General features: G+C 44.6%; 1 protein-coding gene across 6 annotated transcripts in view; it reads left to right on the top strand.

The window, feature by feature from the left end:
* The window catches only part of LNX2 (ligand of numb-protein X 2), a 62,815-nt gene extending 47,281 nt beyond the window's left edge, over nucleotides 1–15,534 (top strand). For all 6 annotated transcript variants that reach the window (XM_054198879.1, XM_054198905.1, XM_054198887.1 and 3 more), the window contains exons 5-10: nucleotides 761–1,132; nucleotides 2,655–2,801; nucleotides 4,613–4,790; nucleotides 6,679–6,910; nucleotides 8,663–8,821; nucleotides 12,245–15,534. In XM_054198879.1, coding sequence (XP_054054854.1) covers nucleotides 761–1,132; nucleotides 2,655–2,801; nucleotides 4,613–4,790; nucleotides 6,679–6,910; nucleotides 8,663–8,821; nucleotides 12,245–12,380 — 1,224 coding nt within the window. In that variant the 3' untranslated portion in view covers nucleotides 12,381–15,534. The remainder of the gene's footprint in view (nucleotides 1–760; nucleotides 1,133–2,654; nucleotides 2,802–4,612; nucleotides 4,791–6,678; nucleotides 6,911–8,662; nucleotides 8,822–12,244) is intronic.
* Nucleotides 15,535–22,114: the final 6,580 nt, after the last annotated feature.

Below are 22,114 nucleotides of genomic sequence, written 5' to 3'. Positions count from 1 at the left end.
GAACGATTTTCATTATTCTGGATCTCAAGGGTTTTTTAAATTTTTCACATCATGGAAGTACTGCATATTGTTAGACATAAGCTTTCTTCAGAGATTTGGATGTATTCTTTTTATAGCTATTATTTTATAGTTTTAAATGATGCTGGGCTTGACACTGAAAGCACGCGCAAAGTTCTTGTCCTGGAGAACAAACAATGTTAAGATTGAAGGAAGACAAGCATAGGAGACCAGGAGAACAAAAGCCCTGGACTATAATGACAGAGGGTGTTCACTCTTAGAGAGATGTTGTCACCTTTGTGGGAAGAGGCCTCAGGTTGCACCAGGGGAGGTTTAGATTGGATATTAGGAAAAAATACTTCACTGAAGGGGTTGTCCAGCACTGGAACAGGCTGCCCAGGGAAGTGGTTGAGTCCCATCCCAGAGATATTCAAAAGATGTGTAGATGTGGCACTTCAGGACACGGTTTAGTGGTGGAGTTGGCAGTGTTAGATTAACAGTTGGACATGATGATCTTAAGAGTCTTTTCCAACCTAAAAATAGGTTTGTAGATTGAGCAGCCAAAATGGGTTTGCAGGAGAGGATGGAAGGATGAGAGAGGAAGCCTGGTAGGGTCGGATATGTAGGTTGCTCCAAGGTTGGTTTTGCAGTGAGCTCTGAACTTAGTTTGGAAAGGACTTTATTTCCATAACCAGGAACAATTAAACACGTGAGAATATTCTGATTTTTTTTTTTTTTTTTGGTGGTTGTTGTTGTTTTGCAGGTCAATAGCTTTGACATAAGCAACGTGTCTCACAACCATGCTCGAGCTGTGCTCTCCCAGCCTTGCTCGGTGCTGCACCTCACCGTGCTGAGGGAGAGGCGGTTCGGCAGCCGCACACACAACCACGTGGATGCCACCAGCTCCTCGCGGGAGGACAGCTTTCAAGTGACGCTGCACAAGCGCGACTCCAGCGAGCAGCTTGGCATTAAGCTTGTGCGCAGAACAGACGAGCCCGGAGTTTTTATTCTCGACCTTTTGGAAGGGGGGTTGGCTGCTCAAGACGGCAGGCTCTGCAGCAATGACCGCGTACTTGCAATTAATGGACATGACTTGAAGCACGGGACACCTGAGCTTGCTGCTCAGGTTATACAGGTAATTTGCATTCCCTGCCTGAGTCCTTAGCTCAGCTTTATTTCTTGGGCAAAGCCTGGGGTAGAGTCGGTCCCAGAGAGATCAGCTTGTGTAACGCCTAAAAGCCTGCAGCGATGCAATTTGCTGTGATTTATGTTCTGGAAATAATAGCGCAAAACCGGGCTTGCCTTGGCACCTAGCAGGTGAACTTCACCTCCTCAGAAGTGAAAAGTGCATTAGTCTTCCCTGGCGTACAGCCTGAAGGTTAGAAGGCTGCTTGTGTGAGCAAGGAGAGTACCATGTAGCCTCTTGCTTAGCAGAGAAAAAAGAGGAGGATTATTATTATATTTATATAGGTACTGTAATTTTAATCTCTCGGTAAGCTCTATAAAAGTGGGCTTTGTTTTGTATTGATTTGCTTGTGCATGGAATTGGGGTTAAAACAGGAAAGTGATTTGTTAGACTTTGTAGAGGCAACAGGTAGCAGCTGAGAAGGAAAAAATAGATCTTCCACGAGTCCCATGCACTAAAATTCATTTTCTGAGTATTCAGGAAAATACTATTCCTTTCCTGAATGTCCCAATGTCTGGCTTTGCTGTGGACAAAAACAGTACCCAAAGCTTGATGCAGTGTGACATATGACCTTTCCCTGTTCCCACAGGAAAACCTTTACCCCATGGCTTTCTCCCAGTCTGTAAGGAAACAGCTGCAGCACATCGCTGCTTCCTGATGGTGGGATGATTTTTTAGGAAAATTGGAATACAGTAATAGTAGGTTCTTGCAGTCTAGTGCAGTCATCTTTGTTTAACCCAGCACCACATAGAGAAAGAACTCCAATACAAATGAGATGAGTAGTAAATACTTGTTTCAGGAATAATTTCGAGAGCTTCCCTTGCAGTTAAAGGAAAACAACAATGATCTTGGGAGTTTTAATTTCTGTTTCCCAGTTTTTGTATATGATGTGTACCCAGTTACACTGGGTAACTTTTCTCTATTGAGGTGTGGGTTTGCAGCAATAGAAAGAGTTGACGTTTTATTTAACATCTGGTAACTGAGTCTCCTGATACTCCCCAAACTCCAGAATTTGACGGTCTGCTCCTATATAACATCTTTGTTGGAAGCCTCTTTGGGAATTAGCAGAGGTGTTCAGAACTTCTGATGAAAATCTGCAGACCCTGGAGTCATCACGTGGGCATTTCTTTCTTTTATTGCTACATGTTGCACAAGTTCGCAGAGGCTGCAAATAGAATTGGGTGATTTTTAATGTTTGAAGCTTCATAACACAAAATGAGAAATGATCCTTTTGGCAGAGGATTTCCAGCTGATGTAAATGTAACATCAGATGCAAAAGAGGAGTGTTAATATCCTCTCTGTTCTGGGGGGAATTGCAGCAAGAAGCAACTAAGGGACTGTGAAGTCCCCCGGTAATTGGAAAACAAGTTCTGCTGTTTTCTTGTTTCATATTTCGTCATATGTTTTCCTTCTTCTCTGCCAATAATCAATATCCTAACAATTTCATTACTCTTTTTTATATATTCGACAGGCTAGTGGGGAGAGAGTGAATTTGATCATCTCTAGACCCCTGAAGTCACAGACAGTCAGTATTATCCGAGACACCGGGACTCACAACAGCAACCCACACCAACACCAGTCCCAGCAGCTGTTTCACAGCAGACCCAACTCACATAAGGTTGGTGTTTCTGATTCTAAGAGGTATAAATGCCATTTTACTCATGTGATGGTATAAGTGTATAGCAAGGCAGGAAGAAAGGGTTATATCTTCTTTCTTACCTACTTAAAAAAAAAAAAAAGATGATAACATCCAGCTACTCAAGTCCTGTATCATGTCTGGAGTGGGAACAAAAGATATGCAACAAGTTTCAGTATTTTTTTGGTTTTGCTGACTGCAGTGAAAGAAGCAAGTTCTCTGAGCTCGTACAGCTGTAGTTGTTAGACCTTGTCTAAGTCAGTGGCTCATGTGTTACTGCTGCGTGGGAGAGCTGTCACTCAAGAACGTTATTTTTTTTGTTGCCGCTGTGCTGGCTGCAACCAGCAAGGACAGGAGATGTGGTACACACCATCCAGCATATAAAGAGCATGCTGGAGGGGCGTGTCATCTCCTCCATGAGCCAGGAGTGCTGGCTCCAAGACTGCTGAGTTCTACAGAGTCAAGCAGGGAGAGAAAGGCGGAATGAAGAGACTTTCATGAAGCTAGCGTCAAATTATCTGGAAGACCTGCAGAAATAAAGCTTGTGGTTGAGATGTTCTTGTAGTTAGAAAAATATGACTTCTCGCTGTTGAGAAGCTGATTTTGTGAAATAATTGTCACGTTGACCGTGTCAACTGAGCCACCTTTCCTCCTCTCCACTCTGTTGGCATCATTGTTTAACATCGTACTTCTGTTGGGAGGATTTACACGTGTTGATAATATTTTCTTTTAAAAGTTTGTGTAGCTTCAGAAAAGAACAAGTGAGGCTCTAGGAAGCTTGTTTTCTTCCTGAGGGACAAAGGTGAGGCTCCTGAATACAGCTAGCGGCCATTAATACTCACCACAAAGTTAGGCCATATCAGCACAGTGACCAGAGTTCATCTGTATCAGAGCTTGAACCCACTTTCCATCTGCCGGCGTGGGTTGTGTTCATATCCCGGTTCCAAAGCTGATCCGTTGGCTGAGCTGATTTCCCTCACGTATCAATACCATCCCTGGGCTCTTTCAAAGTGGGAAGTCCCACGTAACGGCAAATGGACATTTCCCATGTTTCATACCATTTATCTTTGCCTCTCTCTCATTAACCAACAGCTGGTTTAGAAGTCTTGTGGCTTAAAAAATATTTATATAATTGCATGGCACCGGCCAGTTAGTCCTGAAGCCTGGAGACTTAAGAAGGAGCTGTCTTTATAAGCTATGGTATGTATACTAATCACATATGCGATTAACATGTATATGTGAGGAGCAGAGTCAATCAGAAGGAGCATGTGGCATTGGAAGTCGAATAAAGCAGCGTTGCCATTTTCCAAGAGAAGGCAGAGGAATAAATAGGTATTTGTAGTTGGAAGAATCTCCCAGGTTATTTCTTCTGTTATTTTGGATTCTGTTGATTTAAGATGTGCTGTGGCTTGAATGTGTCACTAAATATCCTGGAGAGATCAAAAGATTTGTTTCTGGTTTGTGCCCACTCTTTTGACCATATGGTTTTGTAGTGCAGTCCTAAAATTTAGCCCATTCTAGTGTAGGATGGTAAGAAAAACTGGAGTGAGATTTTCAAGGTGGGCCTTTCTAAACTTTTTGTCTATATTTCAGTATCTATGTGAGTGACTTTTTTGGCTTTTTTTTTCTGACCTGGAGAAAATCCAGCTGAAGCCATTTTGCACTACTTGGTCCTTTTAAACCATTCTGTTAAAGTGCCAAAGTATAGCGTTGGGGTCTATTTAGTTGTGTTTTGTTCTGGTTTTGGTTTTTTTTTTCAAGTTTTAACAATGTTATTTATCTTTGTCAAACAGGATCTCTCCCAGTGTGTTACATGCCAAGAAAAGCACATTACTGTGAAAAAAGAGCCCCATGAATCTCTGGGAATGACAGTGGCGGGAGGCAGAGGCAGCAAAAGTGGTGAACTGCCCATCTTCGTGACAAGTGTGCAGCCTCACGGGTGTTTGGCAAGAGACGGCAGGATTAAACGAGGTGGGGCTTGGTTTTCCTGGTGGCATGGGGGGCCTCTCATTGCTGTTTGATGAGTACGTGCTCCGGGGTCAAGTGACGTCAAAAAAGTCTTTTCACAGATGCAGGGAAGTGCTGATGGATGCTTTTCTTCATGTTTCAATAATGGAAATTCAGTATTTAGTATCGCACTTCCACCTTTTCTAGGAAAGGGATGTTTAGAGAACGATAGCAGGGGAAGCAAATAAGACTCGGAAATGTCTGGTTAAATTCTTTAAAGCTGACGGTAATCCCCTGAGCTGAGGGTCTGCTGCGATGCTTAGTGCACGCATCCTGTTTTTGTGTTTAATGCGGTGGGCTGGGCCCCATCTCTGTCCAAGAAATCTCCGCTACTCACTGTGACATCTGAACAGCAGAGATGCTCCGATGGCAGGCCACAGTGCAACCGTGCTAAGTTTACCCCCGAAGCTGTGTCGGTGTTGACCCTGGTTCCTGAATGCCTTCTTATCCTTTGGGACAGCTTGGGTTTGCTGGTCGTCAGGGGTGCTACAGCACCCGTCCGTGTCCCTCGGATTTGTGGAAGGGCACCGGGAGGTGGAGGTTATGCTCGGTGCAGGTGAAGGCAGTCCTGCCCAATCGATAGCAAAGCATTTGATGATTAAAACGTATCGTGCCGTATGTGAAACAAAGACTGCCTGTGAGATCTCTGTAGTTCAGAGTTCACAGAATTACAGATTGTTTTAGGAAAGAAGTTTAGGGGGGAAAAAAAAATGCTTCACAGATTGCAAATTTAAAAAGAACAGTGTGGGAGCATCTGTATATGCTCCTGAGAGAGGGAGATTTACACCCACATACCAACAGGTATGCTTCTTTTTTCTGTACTACTATGAAAACCACACTCGAGGAAAGAATTGCAATTGCTCTTCCATAGCATAACATTAAAGTAGCCACAGCAGCAACAAAAGTGATTTTAAGTTAAGCTGCACCCCAACTCTAGGTTTCCCTGGAAGGAAAAAGCTCTTAAAAAATGAGTCTTGTTCCAAATGTGACCCAGCTGTTTGCACTTTTCCTTTGTTTTTTCTGGCTTTCATCAGTAAGTGAGACATTGTGTGAAAGAGAAGACTGTCACTGCTTGGACAGTAAATAACATTCTTGTTTTCATCCTGAGGCTTTTTAAAAATATTCTGAAATAAGATAAAAATTGTGGCAACTTTTGTAGTGGCTTTGACTCTTTCCAGATTATCTTTGTAGAGATGCTTTTTCTTTCTTCTAATGGACTGGGTTTTGTACCAACCTTTCCAGTAGTTTTTGGATTCCATTTTGGTCTCCCACGTAACAAGTGGGAGGTGTCCCTGCCCATGGCAGGGGGATTGGAACTAGATGATCTTTAAGGTCCCTTCCAACCCGAACCATTCTACAATTCTATGATTCTATGAAGTTAGAAAAAGCAGACGACCTAAAACACTCTGTGGAGCCTCACTTACCTGCAAGAGCTGGTTACTGTGTGGTGCCTGTATTGTTCCTTCCATCATTCTTCTTTCCCTTTTAAAGTTAGGGTGGACCTACGATCCACCACTGGAAACGATTATGTAGTGGCATCTGCAATAGCAGTTACAGCCGAGATGGTGAGGTGCTTAGGTAATTTCTGTCTCAAATTTTCAGGGCGATATACCATAGAAGCCACAGCGTTTGATGTGTTACGTGGAAATAAATGATACTGATCCAGCTTAATAGTTCAATACCTTAATGTTTCAAACTGACAGTATAAGGCTTCAGCACGGTTCACATTCCCAGGCTGTTAGTTCAGACCGTCTCAGCTCCAAAAACTACAGTATTAAATGAAACCCTTGGCGCGGGAGGTGCTGTCAGTAGGAACCACTCTGACAGAGTTCTCACTTGCGCCTTTGAACAGGTGATGTGCTGCTGAACATCAACGGCATCGATTTGACAAACCTAAGTCACAGCGAGGCGGTGGCCATGCTGAAAGCTAGTGCTGCCTCGTCAGTAGTCGCCCTGAAAGCCCTGGAAGTCCAGATTGTAGAAGAGCAGCCCCAGGCTAATGAAGAACAGTTGAGTACCATCGGTGAAAATGAATACGATGCCAGCTGGTCACCATCATGGGTCATGTGGCTGGGACTTCCAAGGTACGTAATTAATTGATAAATTAATCAGTTACCCATTTCAAGCTAAATCTGAGAGAGATACAAAAGCAGAGACTTTATTAGTTGCGGCACATCTGCCCTTATTTCTGCCTGCCTGACCATCTCGGCTATATTCGGTTGGCAGCCTGCTTATGAAGCGGGTTGTGAACAGGAGCAGTGTTTCCTTAGGAAAATGGAAGATGAATAGGCTTGGTTTATCCCTTCAGAAACCGTAGTAACTACCCACGTGGATTCTTCTCATTGAACATGAGTCATTTTTTCTATTGTTTAACCGTATCCTAACTTTCTGTAGAATATCTAAAACCAGAGAGGTTATTAATAGAAACACAAAGTATATACCCACATGTCTCTTTGCTAATCTACGACCTAAACATAGGAGGCCAAAAAATAATTTTAGAGTATTGGACAGACTTGCCATTCTGACAGACTCTTGACACCGGTCTCTTGCACACGTATGATGAGCCTGTAGTTACAAATCCCTGCGGGTTAGTTTTTTTTTTTCTCCAAGAACCCACTGCCATCTCTTCCAAACACAAAAACCAGATTTGCAGCGAGCTCCCTCCCCGTGCCTAATCTGCAGTCTGCTGGACATCGCCGTGTTTCATTTTTACTCTTCTGTTTTTCACTCTCTTGTGGCTACAGCTATAAGCTCATTCCGGCATTGCTTGCTATCAAGAAGAACTCCCACTATGGTGAATAGCTGTTAACCTGCATGCCCTGACTGAAGTTACTTCTTCTCCCCCGATAGGGTTACCAGGCTTAGGTCTGTAGTTTAAGCATAAAACCAGAAGAAGAACCAGGCGTACTGGTAGCAGAATGCAGATGAAGATGACAGAACCACGCGTTGGCCCTCCAAAGATTTCACACTTTTTCTGAGTTTTACTATCAATTCATTTCTCTTGCATTAACGAGTTACCTAATCTCAATAAGCAGCTCTGGGATTTGGTAAATGTGCTTCCTTTCCATGCTTCAGCAGTGGTTTATTGCTTATATACACTACAGATGCCCATGCGTGGACCTTAAAGTTATGCTATGCATTGTGCTGCTGTTCTTTAAAGGAGGGTTGTACATCAGTAAAGAACTTGGCATCTTTTTTACACAAAAGTTAATTTCTGTCTTGTGGTTTGTTTTTTTTTTTTTTACTTACAGTCATTGCCAACTTCATTGGCAAGAATTAATTTTCACAGGGGAGATAACATATACTGGTACAGTTAGAGGAGCATGATCTGAATTATTTACATTCTGTGTAATAAAATGGTTAATCATTTGTATTTTCATTACTGGTGATGCATCAGTTCAGAGGTAGCAAAGATGATGCATGGATTTTTAGATCTTTACTTAAAGTAGAAAAAGCCTAAACCGACTGGGGGTGGAAGAAAAATGCTTGGCATTTTTGACTTGCAAACTGAAGATATCAGGCATCCATTTTCCACCCACATTCTTGCCACCTGTGAAATCCCTAAAATGCCATTCTGTTACTGTCAGTATAGGTGATTATTCTAGCACTGCATTATTTCTTCCGAAGCACTTTTCTCTCTCAGGATTGTGGGGTTTTTTTGGGAAATCAGTTTGAATATTGCAAAATTACTCTGGGAACAGAAGTCGACTCACCGTCCCTCCCTTGCTCTTCCACAGTGGTAATGATGAGACAGCAGGTGTTGTGCCTACTATAAAAATATCTGTATGTGGTATACGCGTCGTTTTCTCTTGCTATCCTGTGCTTCCATTCCACAGCTGCCTACACAGCTGCCATGACGTAGTACTGCGGCGCAGCAATTTAGGGAGCTGGGGTTTCAGCATCGTCGGTGGCTACGAGGAGAACCACACAAACCAGCCTTTCTTCATCAAAACGATTGTTCTTGGAACTCCCGCGTACTTTGATGGAAGATTAAAGTAAGCTAAAATAATAGTAGTAGTAATAATAATAATAATTATAATCAGCACTTTTAATAGTTACGAGCTGGTGCAACTAATTGCTTAAGGAAATAAGTGCTGGGGGAGATCATGCAGCCCAGTAGTGCTTTGTCTCCCTGATGAGTGTGATGCAGGGAAGTACAAGGTGTTTCTGTTGGGGAAGGGGTATCTGTCAGAGGTGGTGCTTGTGCCGGCACCTCTGCCATCTCCCGTCCTCCTCCCCAGCTGCAGTGCTCATGTCACCTTCTGTCTCCATCTCCCTGTTGAACGCTCCTTTAGGCCAAGAGACATTGCAAAATGTATATGTGCAGAACTGGCTGGTTCGTAACATTTTCGTCTTCCTAGAGAACGGTTAGAAGATTAGAACTTACTTCTGTAAAGTGGGGAAAGCTGCCTTGTCCTTTCATGTAGCCTTCTGAAGTCACTGCTGGAAACTCTGGTACTGAAGATGAGTGCTGCTGCTTTAGTGGAAAGGCAAGAAAGTAGTTGAAAAAGTCAGTACCTCTGAAAAGATAGGGAAGGAACCAAGTCCCCATGTCAGTGCCCTAAGAGTCATTAGTTGTCAGGAAGAACACTGATAAACGAGGCGAGTTCAGTGGAGGCCCCCAAGGTGGGGGGAGCTGGAGCACTTGCGCTGCAAGGAGAGGCTGGGGCAGCTGGGCTTGCTCAGCCTGGAGCAGAGATGTCTTCAGGGACACCTAACAGCCCCTTCCAGTACCTACAAAGCGACTATTGAGAAGACAGAGCCCAGGCTTTTCGCAGTGGTGCAGGGCAAGAGGAAGAGAGACTATGGGCACAAGTTGAACAAAAGAGGTCGAGACTGGTTATGAGGAGGAACTGTTTCCCCATGAGGTCAGTCAGGCACAGGTTGCCCAGTCTCTGTCCTTGGAGGTTTCCGAGACCCGATTGGATAAAGCGCTGAGCAACCTGGCCAGGAAGGCCAATGGCATCCTGGGGTGCATCAAGAAGAGTGTGGCCAGCAGGTGGAGGGAGGTCATCCTCCCCCTCTACTCTGCCTTGGTGAGGCCGCACCTGGAGTACTGTGTCCAGTTCTGGGCTCCCCAGTTCAAGAAGGACAGGGAACTGCTGGAGAGGGTGCAGCAGAGAGCTACTGAGATGATTAGGGGACTGGAACACCTCTCTGATGAAGAAAGGCTGAGGGATTTGGGTCTCTTCAGTCTGGAAAAAAGACGGCTGAGGGGGGACGTTATTGAACACTTATAAATACTTAAAGGGTGGGTGTCAGGCTCTTTTCAGTGGTGCCCAGCAATAGGACAAGAGGTAATGGGCACAAACTTGAGCATAGGAAGTTCCACCTAAACATGAGGAGGAACTTCTTTACCCTGAGGGTGGCAGAGCACTGGAACAGGCTGCCCAGAGAGGTGGTGGGAGTCTGGTATGTCTTGGAATGTCTCTGGAGACGTTCAAAACCCGCCTGGACGCGTTCCTGTGCAACCTGCTCTAGGTGACCCTGCTCTGGCAGGGGGGTTGGACTAGATGATCTCCAGAGGTCCCTTCCAACCCTATGATTCTGTGATCTCACAGCTGACCTTGCTTTGAGCAGGAGGTGGGACTAGAGACCTCCTGAGGACCCCTCCGACCTTAACTATTATATGATCCTACTTAGACGTTATGTTTGGATGCAACCCTGAGGTCTAATGTGCGTATGTGCATCTTTGCCTCGCATAGAATTAGTTCCGAACTAGGACATACAGTTCCTGTTAAAGGTTCTCTTGTTCATAAACTGATCTTTTGTGAAGGTGGCAGTAAAGAATATGCAACTTGAAGTTTTATGGCATGATTTTAACGTGTAGATTTACTTACAAAGTAACTTAAGAAAAAATGTACTTATGCCTAGAGCCTTGCCAGTAATTGATTTTTCAGTTCAATGACTAAATAAATAAATGAAAAAATAGCTTGGCTGAACACAAAATTACATTTTTTTGGCCAACTATGAAACAGTTTGGATTAAATGAAAGATTCCAGTTCAACCCAAAGTAAATAATTTCAGATTGGGAAAATAATAACTAGAAGTCTTCATACAAATGGAAATTCAAGCGTCATTGCTAAGAAGAGGGGAAGCGTAGTTGTGGTTACACTTACCCCCTTGTAAGGAATGGAAAAGATGTTCTTTTGTGATATTCTGATATGGTACCCCCTGTTCATATGTACTGTCTCACTGAGAATATGGACTTAAAAATGGACCATCAACAAGGGAGAACTCCTTAAAACCCGCACCATGAGTTATCCCGCGGCAGGCCTTTTTGAAGCTGTTCTGTTTTGTTTAAATTATCTAAATGTTTTGTTTGGCCAGAGACAAAGGAGGAAAATAACTTCACAGTTGAACAGTTAAGACAGCTTTCTGCCTACATTATCTGTCTGGTGTGATTTTATAGAAGGTGAAATGACTTCAGCAGAAAGACCCCGCTTAGTGAACTCTAGCAGTGTGGTTTGGGTGATAGGGTACCTTGGTTCAGGCAGAGAAGTGCTTTTAAATGCAAATTTGATGGATGCTGGTCACACCGCCTCATCTTCCTCTGCTCTGCCCCAGTGGAGGGCACTGGGAGAGCTCAGGAGAGCATCGTTTGTCCATCCATTTTGGTGCCTCCAATAGTTGGGAGGATCAGTTTCAGGAAAAGCCCTGTTTGATCTCCAGAGTCATGTTCGACTGCTCTGGGGGAAGCCATGCAAATCACAGAGAAGAGGTACCTGGAGATGGAGCGTGCTCAATGTAGGAAGGACTTAGGTGTTTTTTAGGAAGTTCCTCTTGAGCTTGCAAAAACTGAAACTTAACCCTTCAAGGTCAATTTTCTCAAGGCCGGCAAACAGGACCCTCCCAAATTTCTGTTCCCTGCTTCAAAACGCAGAAAAGCTACAGCTTCTCAGTTGAACCATCTGCTGAGGGAAACTTCAAGCCAAATGGTTACATTTGACAAAATTGTAAGCCATTGAAAACAAGGTTTTCAGTTGGAATGTGGTGTGTAACCATAAGTATCTTTACTTACACCTCCTACGGTAAAGCCATGTTGGGTGTAAATGTGTTATAATCCACACAAACAAACAGAAATGTTTCTGTCATGCATATGCTATCTCATTATCTTCTCTTGACTCCATTAGGTCTTTCCAACTCTCTCTTTTCACGTTTCCCTACAGGTCAGCTCTTAATGCTTAATCTCTGGTATTAGAATTGAAATCTAGCGATTTGGGAATTTCGCAGATGAGTTTCAGTAGTAAACCAGACTTAAAATTGAACCCCTTTGGGTTTTTTAGCTACGCTTCCAACCTGATGCAGACCTATCACCCCAGCAGTGAAGTGCTGTTTGTTGGTGTGTACTAGATACTGCAGGGCAGTACTCATCATTTGTTGGTTTTTTTTTTTTTTTTTCTTCTTGTGTTTTGTAGGTGTGGTGATATGATTGTTGCTGTAAATGGACTATCCACAGTTGGAATGAGCCATTCTGCACTCGTTCCCATGCTGAAGGAGCAGAGGAACAAAGTAACTTTAACCGTGATTTGCTGGCCTGGAAGCCTCATATAGATTTTTGAATCACTTCGGTTCAAGCAACGTCTTTTTCTAGATAGCTGGCACAAAAATGTCCTCTGTCTTTTTTTCCCTATTGATACAGCTGGTTATAAGCAGGGCCAAAACTGCTGTATTTTCATTTTTTATGGGCCTCTCAGACTTATTCTATATATCTTTCCATCCTGAAATAGCCATTTCTGTTTGCTATATCCGTTGCTGATGCAAATGCGAATATACACATGCTCCCAGAGAAACTCCCGCTCCGATACAGCTGTCATTGAGCTTTCCCCGTCAGGCTTGTACAGTCAGCGGAAGAACTTAGTGGTTCTTCGGGTTTCTCTGCACAGTCCTCAAGTTATATGTGATATATAAACGTAATAGCCATGTGCTCATTCTTCCCTGCGAAGAGAACGTGTGTCAGTACCGCAATGACACATCTATCTGCTGCTATGAATCCAAATCCGTTTCCAAAGGTACGTCTCTTCATTTCGTAAGCCGTTCCATTTTTGATTCAATATTTCAGACTGATTCAAGTAATCCATCTTACTCATCAGAAATTACTTGGTCCCCCAAATTTTTCTTGCAGGGCATCAGTGTTCATAGAAAAGTAGGACAAAAGCCTGATATTACTGGAATTTTTATAAAGTGCAATAATTGGACTCTTTGTTAGGAAACTTTACTATATTACAGAGTTTGTATCCTATAGTGACAAGAAATATGGAAGTAATTACTGTTGCAACGCTGGCGAGAATACACGTGCCCGAGGTCGCCTTTGAGTGAATGGCTTGCAGTGTGAGACTTTACTTTACAAATGAATGTTTTGCTATGTCAGAGAATTTTGATGAACATTTTTACGAAGATCATTTTTACCGTTTCTATTGTAGTTGTCAGCTCTCTTTATTCATGTGTGGAAACAATACTTTGACTTGTACTTTCCAAATGAGAGAACCATTTCCGGGAAAAAAAAAGCAAGCTGTTCAGAAACGATACGTTATGGTTTACAGGTGGGCAGGCTAGAAGGAAGGCTCTTTGAATTCGAGTCCAACTGCAAAGTAAGCTGCAAAGTTCACTCTTATTCTGTCACCTCCTGACAAATGTGCAAATGCCTTGATATCAAATGCTGAAACGATCTCTCTTGCATTTCAGGATATTATTTTCTTTTTTCCTTTAGAGAGCACCTGCCCTTAAGTTGTCAGTAAGAGTAATGCTGTTTATCTTGGATTGTATTTAGTGTTTTTACAAACCACCCTGTAACTTCTAGACTTTGCCTTTCCGTGGTATTTGCAGGCTAAGCACCCGTTTGTATAAGAAAATAGGGGTGGAGCGCAGAAAGAAATGTGCTGACCTGGAGCTAACCCTGCGTGTTGTCGGTGTTCTGCGTATTTGGAAAAGAGCTTCATTTATAAATCAGGCTCCCGACCTGAACTGATTTTATGAATGACCTCTGTATTGTATTATTAATTACCAGAGAATGTATTTGAGAATCACAGCATATTTCAATTGTGAAGCATGAACTTTATTTTCAAACTTAACCGGTATAATATCAGGGCATATTATCGCATGTCATTAATTCCAGTAGCTTTGTTTTAAAAAGAAATAAAGTTACTCTTTTGCAAAAAAAAATAATTGTAAAAATCTCATATGAATGAAGTGGTTTTTTTCCTCTCTCTAATGTATGCTATTGGTTTAATTTCATAATATTAAAATATGGAAGAATGTCCTCTACAGTATATTACTGTACTGAGAATCTGTTTCTGAAGCAAACACCAAACTTATTTGATATTCGAACTGATTTGAGAACAAGTTTCCTCCCACCCCCAGATGCTGTTTAACTGCATGCTTTGCTCTTAATACAGGTTTTTTTTTGTAAAGTACATCTTAGTGTAGCCTTTAGGAAAGATTTTGACATATGTACTAGATTTAATGTTTTTTATTTTAAAAATTACACTTTCCATCCAAAACCCTGCAAAAATCAGATTTTTTGATTTTTTTTTTCTTTTATATGTATATGTAACAAAAGCATGGGTTAGCTTAAACTGTGCAGTTTTGTTTCTGTGTGCTGTAGCTTTTGATCAGAATGTCTAGCGATAAAACCTTTCTGAATTAATTCCCTTCCTGAATAATTTTTCCCCTTTCTCTTGTAGCTGCATAGCTGGGTTTGGTTTTCTGTGCCTTCTGTTTTAAATTATTTCAAGGGTGTTTTTTTTTCCAGATATTGCTATCTAATTGTATGGTATTAACGAAGGATGAATGAAAATAAAAGTTCATTCTACTCATTGTCATAACTCAAAGTATCGTCTCGCTCTTTGCAAAAGATATGGGTAGCTCAATGCAGACTCAGTTTAAAGATATTTCTTTTCTGCTGTGATTTATCATAAATTACGGTTAATGAATGTACCAAAAGAGTCTGAGGGCATGGTCACCCAGCCAGGGTAACGTACCAGCTGTTTAACCAGTAATCCCAGCACTGAGCAGTGTTTTTAAAGGGGAGGTAAGATCTGTGCCTTGTGGTGCTTCCCCGCAAGCAGCGTTTCCTCTTTTCCCCTCAACGCCAGCTGGTACCGATCCGCTGGAGGATGTTTTCACAGCATAGATTTGATGCAAGGAGACAGTCTTGCTGGAAACCTCAGTTTTAGAGCTGAAACTTGAGCCTCCTGGTAATCAGTTCCCATCTCCATCTCCTGCAGGCAAGTACGCTCTATCTTTAGATGTCTGCGAAGCTGGAATGAGTCTAAAAGCAATTTCTTAATGATTTGCAGTGAAGTTGCCCAGAACCTGGATTCTTATTCCTTGCGGTAGTTAGTGGGTTACGAATAGATGTGTTCCTTTAAAACAAAACTATGCCTATGTACGGAATTGCAGAAGAAGCCAGCCGCGTCTGCCAGTGGGTTGTTATCTTTTGTAGGTGTAAGGTAAGAGCCAGACCATGGGAGTTTTGATTTTCAGACAGATGAATGAATTCATTGTTGCAGCTGAAGGTGCGCAGAGCTGTTGAGTGAGGTGGAGGACCTTGTCGTCTGTGTGCAGGAGCTTCGTGGGAGGAACGCCTTCCCCAAACAACCCTAGGGATCTCCAGCGAAGAATGTAAACCAATTTATTCGGCTTCACAGCATGCCAATGAAGTGAAATCTGAAGATATTTCATTTGCTGCTCTAAACTTCCTATTTAGAGTCAGGAACAACTGAGGGGGAAATTCAACATTGCAAAAGAATTAAGAATTCATTTATTTGCAGATTCCCTAATAGATCTGGGGTGGGTATAACAAAAATCTAAGCCTGGTTCTCAGATACAGTGTGACCCAGATAATATCCGTTATCCATTCACTTCTGAGGCAATTTTAATGGATCATAAAAATTTGTTAACGAACTGAGGTAGGAGATCCTGATGAGTTAAAAGGATGAGTATGCCAGGCAGGGCAGCAATGGTGGCAAACACGGAGTTAAGGCCACATGTGCCTGATGCCACGCTGGCCGTGAAGATGTTCTAACACCAAGGAAGGTCAGTACACACCCTCATCCCAGTTGTCTCAAGAAAATCCTAAGCAAGTGTACTTACCTAAAAAGTGGATTTCTGCCAACACATAGAAAAAGGAGAGAGAGAAAATGATTTACAATGGCGTCATCACACCTGACATAAATCCGTGCAGCTAGTGAAGAACAATTCTTAGATAACTTGTTGCCCAGAGGATGGAGAAAGCCTTAGACTTTATGCTTCTGGGACAGTTCAAATAATGTTATATTGGTAAGAAAGCATAGTTCTAGCTAAATGTTGACGTTGTCCTTGTGTTTGTTGCCATGTCACATGGATGGGTGCCCCTGAATATTTGCAGTGCGATATGGATGCGATGCCCATGTCAGTGATGCATTGCGGTTGATAGGATGGCGACAAGCTCCCTTCTGCAGTGTGACGCAGGAAACTTCAGACAACTCAGAAATCAAAGAGGTCTGAGAGTCCAGTCAAAGGTGCGGAGCCTGCTCGGCATCAGCCGTGGCATAAACTGTGCCTGAAGCTGTTTTAGAAGGAGGAGGAATGTTGTTTGGGTTTGGGGGTTGTTTTTGTTGTTAAACTACGCTGGTAAAGGTTGGCTGGAGGCATCCGTTGGCTGGAGGCATCCGTGGGCTGCAAGCTCAGCCAAGCAGAAACAGCACGCACCTCAGTGGGGAAAGCCAAGTTTGTCTCGCCAAAGGAGGAATGAGCCAACTGCTCCCCTCGCGGGAAGGGGAGGAATTGGGCAAGAGATGGAAGGGGAGAGCCCCTTCTGCAACTCTTTGGGGCAAATATCGCATCTAGGAGGGGCTGCCCCTCTTCACCCTCCTTTCCAAGTAGTAGCAGCTACCTTAAACACCTCAACTCCCCTCCTGCATCTTTCCTACCCTGCTTTAGCCCCAGCAGCCAGCTGTGGAGACCATGGCTTGGGTTTAAAGAGAGGAGACGGTGGCATTGAGGCCATTTTGCATCCCACAGCAGCCTGCTGTGGTGGCAAATACCACCTTCAGCTACGCTGGAGTCAGCGGTCCTGGTCTCAGTGGTGACTTGTCGTCTTGCAGGGAGGTGGTCTGCAGAACAACCGTCCCCGCTGCTTAAGATGTAGGCTATGGATCCACAGCACACGGAATAACCTCTGCCGTGCAGGGGGTTCATCTAACAGCTCTGCTTTTTCCCCAAAGCCTGCTGTCTGGTGCTGCAAAACCACCATTACGTCAGCAGCTATCTTTGGTCTTCTACAGCTCTTCTGCCATACCAGTGTTGGTAATCATTAGAGGAACAGTTGAAGGAGAGAGGGTAAGTTTTCATAAAACCAGGCTCTTTCTTCATGCTTTTACCTATTTGTGGACTAATCACATTCCCTGCAGCACATTTTCTCTTACTGTGCCTTCAGATTTGTGATAAATTGTGGCATATGAGCACTAAATGGCAATGGAAATTAGAGGTGGACGTGTTCTGTTGCATTCACTAGTTTACCACTCGGCTGGACAAGATACATCACGTAAGAGAGATGGTATCATAAGCAGTGCAAGAATTTAATTACAATGACGAGTTTAATGCTATGATGGGGTTTAGACGCAGCCCTGACATTAGCTACTTGTAGTGACTTCACTGCTTAGCAACCTTGGCACCAGGCAGCAAGACCCAAAATGCCTTTTTTCTGCCCCTAAAGCAGGCAGGTGTTGAGCCTTAACCAGCCTCCGGGCGAGCCCGGGCATCCCACCGGTCCCTTTCTGAGCGAGGAGCTCCACTAAAGCCCAGTGGAGCCGGGTTTGCAGTTTGGACCCAGCTTTGTACGGTAATGAGCGAAGCACGCAATTAAGGAAGCCGTTTGGTATTTCTTTCGATCTGGGACAAACCAGAGTGCTGGTGGCTTTGCTCCCAGGTTTTGCTATAAAGCGATTGCGGGAAGCTACTGAAGAGAAGCATTTTAATCAGATTAGAATAGATAAAGAGTATAACCCCTTGGTTATACAATTGAGCTTTCTAATCATATTAGACTTTAATACCAGCATCAGTGCCATATTGGAACAACAATCGCAAAAAGCTACAAGCATAAAATATTACAGATCCTTAAACATATTACAAAATGTCATCCACTGAAGTTAAAAAAAATGTTACCGTGTTTGGGGAAATGTGCCAGCTAAAAAAAAAACACAAAAACAAGCGGGGGGGCTGCAGTCCTGCCTACATGTGCAGATTAAATGCCGCACAGCAGAGGCAAGGCTTGACCTTTTTGCTTCTTACTTTTGTATTAATTAAATGGCTTCCCAAACAGCTACTTCTGCCACCACTATTGCCCACCTTAGTCCTCATCCGCCGAGGTGCTAATTACACTCAGCTCTTTTTGCAATCAATTAAAGGGTCCCTCGTTGTGGGACGCAGCCAGAGGTGGCTCCTCTTTACTGGTGAAGCCGCCCTGGGAAGAAGCAGCGTCAGCTCTGTCACGCCTCTGCCCTTGCAGCCCCCGCTCAGCGCCCATCAGGGCTTAAAGCAGGAGAGGAGCGAAGCCAAGAGCCGAAGGAGGGGCTGCTAACGCACATCAAACACCTGACTTAAGCGGGTTGGTCTGGCATCTATGTGTTTCCACTGATTTGGCTTTCCTCTGTGAGTCCGCTTTGTGAGCACAAAGGACCCTGCGTGGAAACAGTGGCCTGGAATCACAGCAGGCGATGGCGGCCGTCCCTCCTCGAGCGAAACGGCCGAGCAACAATTCAGCCCCAAAGCTTTTCCTTTCTTCTTCCCTCCAGCCGGAGTTTCCTCTTCCCGCAGGCAAGCTGGAGGAGCTGCGCAGTTTGTTTTGAGTGAATAGAGTCAGGGTAGCAAAGACCTCAAATTCCAACCACGTGGTGTGAGCGCGGCTGGCAGCTTGGCGTGGGGCGATGACCACGAGGGCAGCCAGGACGGGCCAGGAGCCACCCTCATCCGGGGGCCCTGGGACAGCCGTCTGGCTGTGGCGGGTTCTCCTGGACCCTTGGAGTGAAACTGTGTTCTGCTGAATATTCTGCACCTCGCAGAGTCTTTGTCATCCTTAAACCGAATAGCATTTACCTTCCGATTTCTCTTCCCAAACTTCCTGTCGTTTTTTCTCACCTTTTTGCATGTTCCCTGCCCCCATCCCACTGCCACGATGCTCAGCCACTCCTTTACAACTCTTTAAGTGCTGCTTTTCCCAAGGCATCTTCCAGCCTGCTAATGCTTCCTCCAGGCTCAGGGTCTCTCTGCATCATCCTCTGGCAGGTAGCACACGGTCTGTGCCGAGAAAGCATCACGGCCGGGTCCCGGAGAGGTCCCTCATCTCCATCGCCCACCCCACCACCCTACACGCCGGTGGCCCCAGGGCGCCAGGAGGGAACCACTTTCCAACAGCCCAAGAATTTTGGCTCTTTGTGTGTTTCTTTGTGATTGGCACCCTGGTAATTATGCACCTTACGAAGATATGCGGTGTAATCATACCCTTCTAAAAATGCCTTGGATTAAAAGCTTTTCCTGGGTCTTTAGGTGATGGGTCTGCAATTACAGAAAATGAACTGCATTTTAGCTTTCCATTGAAATTAATAACAGTGGTTCTCCAGTTGACTCCGTGAGTAGTTAATGGAACAAACTGGATGTTTCACTACAATATGGGTTTTAAAGCTATTTGAGAGAGATTTCTGTGTTTCAAATAGGAAAATAATTCACACGATGCAAAACCATTTTGTTCACATCTTTGTGAAATAATGGCTCTGTGTAGCTTCAAGATGTAACTGTTTATCAATAATGATTTCAATGTGCTTTTCCATCCCTTGCTGCACTTGGGGGGAATGACCTGCAGAGAACTTTGGAAAAAGAAAAACAAGCTAAGGAATTAATGATGCAGAAAAGAGCTCCAGCCTGGCCTGAGCTGCACCAATGGGTTTTACCATAAACCTTGAAAAACAGATTTGTGTGACTTCATGCAGGGGCAGAACAGCAAATATTCCGAGACTTGTTGGATTTCAGTTATGCCATCTCCAACTCGGCTCAGTTAAACTCAAACTGTGATAATCGACAAATTTTGGAGTGCTGCTGGTGGGTTGCAAACCATCTTGGGGGGAGAGCAGCCGGCCCCTCTCCTACATCCCAGTTAACCTGCCCCGTAGGCAGGGGCACAAATAGCTGGCGTGTCTTCTCCTGCATTTGCCTCCTTTCCTAGCTCCTTGCCTGTCGAGCAGAGGTGCGTCTAGGGCATCACTCTCCGGGAGAGCAGAAAAGTGAGGGTCCCTCTTTCCCGGGTGCCTTTTGCATATGAATTGGGCTGAGGATGGACCAGGAACCAACTCTGCACCTCCTACAGGGAAACCAGTCCCGCTGCTCCTCTACACTGGGGATACTGGAGATCCAGAGCAGGTTCAGACCATTTTTCCTGTGGAGTGGGTATATGGCAGAGCCACCCTCTCCGCCATCAGCGCCCACTGCCACCAGCCTTGCCCACCCCTGCAGTGCCACAGTTTGCCCGAGAAATGTTTCAACACCTTTGGCCCCCAGGCTCAGCATGTCCACTCTCACAGCAGCCATGTGGAGCTGCTCGGCCTTTTCAGTCACTGCTGGTCTCCCATAACTGCGAAGCTTTTCCTGGCACTGGCCTTTGAGGAGGCAGATGCCGAATTGGATGAGCTGTGTTCGCTCGAGCTGCAGCTGCTGCTTTCCAGCACCGGCCACGGTGTTTTTGGAAACCAGTGACGCTGTCCCTACTCCTCTACGGACACCATGTCAGTTGGTTGGGGCACCATATCTAACAGCGCTTCTTTATTCTCTCGTTTGGTTTGTGATGAGGGTGCTGAGGCACTGGAACAGGCTGCCCAGGGAAGCTGTGGATGCCCCATCCCTGGAAGTGTTCAAGGCCAGGCTGGATGGGGCTTTGAGCCGCCTGGTCTAGTGGGAGGTGTCCCTGCCCGTGGCAGGGGGTTGGAACTAGATGGTCTTTAAGGGCCCTTCCAACCCAAACCATTCTATGATTCTATGAGTTGTATGAATACTTTTATCTCCCACCCTTCGCACTGGGACGCTAAAGCAGAGCGGGCACCGGGTGTCCCCAGCAGCCTGGCACCGGGGCTGGCTCCCCGGTCCCGCTTCATTTGGCCAGGCAAGAGCCCCAAGCACAACCCCCTCCTGGCCAAGAAGTCCTCCCTCGGGCTGTCCCCCCTGGGGTGGTGGTTGGTCCTCCCTGCCACCTGCTGCGGACTGAAATATGCATGTAAGTCAATGAAGTGCTTCCCCAGCAGGGACCTTATGAGATGCTTGCTCAGGGTTAAAATTCCAGAGATTTTTCCCTGCTGAATCCTAGATCTCACTCCATTGCCAAGCCACACTCTGTCTGTCTGTCTGTTTTCACCTGTAGTGGAGGTGGCTTCTGAGAATGCCAAGGGTAATTCGTCTTCTTTTTTTTTTTTTTAATTGTCAATAGTGGTAGTTCCCAGCTTTTCCCTCCCGCCGTCGGGGGCTGTTCAAGTGTCGGTGTTGCCAGTTTTCCTGCCTTTCCCAGGGATGATAGCACCATCTATGCGAGTTTTAGTACCTTCTCTGACATCAAAAATAGTTGTGTTTCCAGGACATATCTCTCAGCTGTCCAGAGCAACCAGAGCTGGAATCTAAAGGAACTGTATTTCACAAGGAGCTCCTTGAAAGAAGCACTTGCTCTTATTTTTTTTTTCCTCTCCAAAAGCTGCTACCAGAAATCTAGTGAGACATCAACCATAGAAAAATATTTTTCATCAGCTGAGTCTCGTGGGACTCACACACTCACAGCAAAATATTCCCTCAGTCAATGGCCATGTGCGTGAACCTGTGCTGCCACAGCCTCCTCAGGGACCCTCTGGGAGGTTGGGTGGCCCCAATTTCCAACAACGTGCTCCGAAGCCCCTGGCCTGGGGCCAGAGCCACTTGCAACAGCAGCACTTGCACAAGGATGGGGTTTGGTAGCATCCTGCTTCCCAGCTGGTTGGCAAGATTGGATGTGGTCAGGAGCCAGGGTGCATAATCAATCAAAACCTCAGAACAGGGAAATTGTAAGTAACTTTCTAGCGTATTTTATAGATAATATAATTCTATGATCGATATCTTATGTATTACGCATTTTTTATAATTACCCATATAATTAACTATAACTACCTATATGTTATAGGTAATAAATTATAGATAATTACCTAAAAGTGTGCAGCCTTTGGGGTGGCCCAGCATGGACAAGACTGAATTTCACTTGTTTGTTCTCCTTCCAGCCTCGCAGCTCTTTGAGGAGCTCCTTG

The sequence above is a fragment of the Rissa tridactyla genome, chromosome 1 (assembly GCF_028500815.1).
Source record: "Rissa tridactyla isolate bRisTri1 chromosome 1, bRisTri1.patW.cur.20221130, whole genome shotgun sequence".
NCBI classification, from domain to species: domain Eukaryota; kingdom Metazoa; phylum Chordata; class Aves; order Charadriiformes; family Laridae; genus Rissa; species Rissa tridactyla.
Note: the sequence above shows the minus strand (reverse complement) of the source record. Positions and strands in the feature narration are given on the sequence as shown.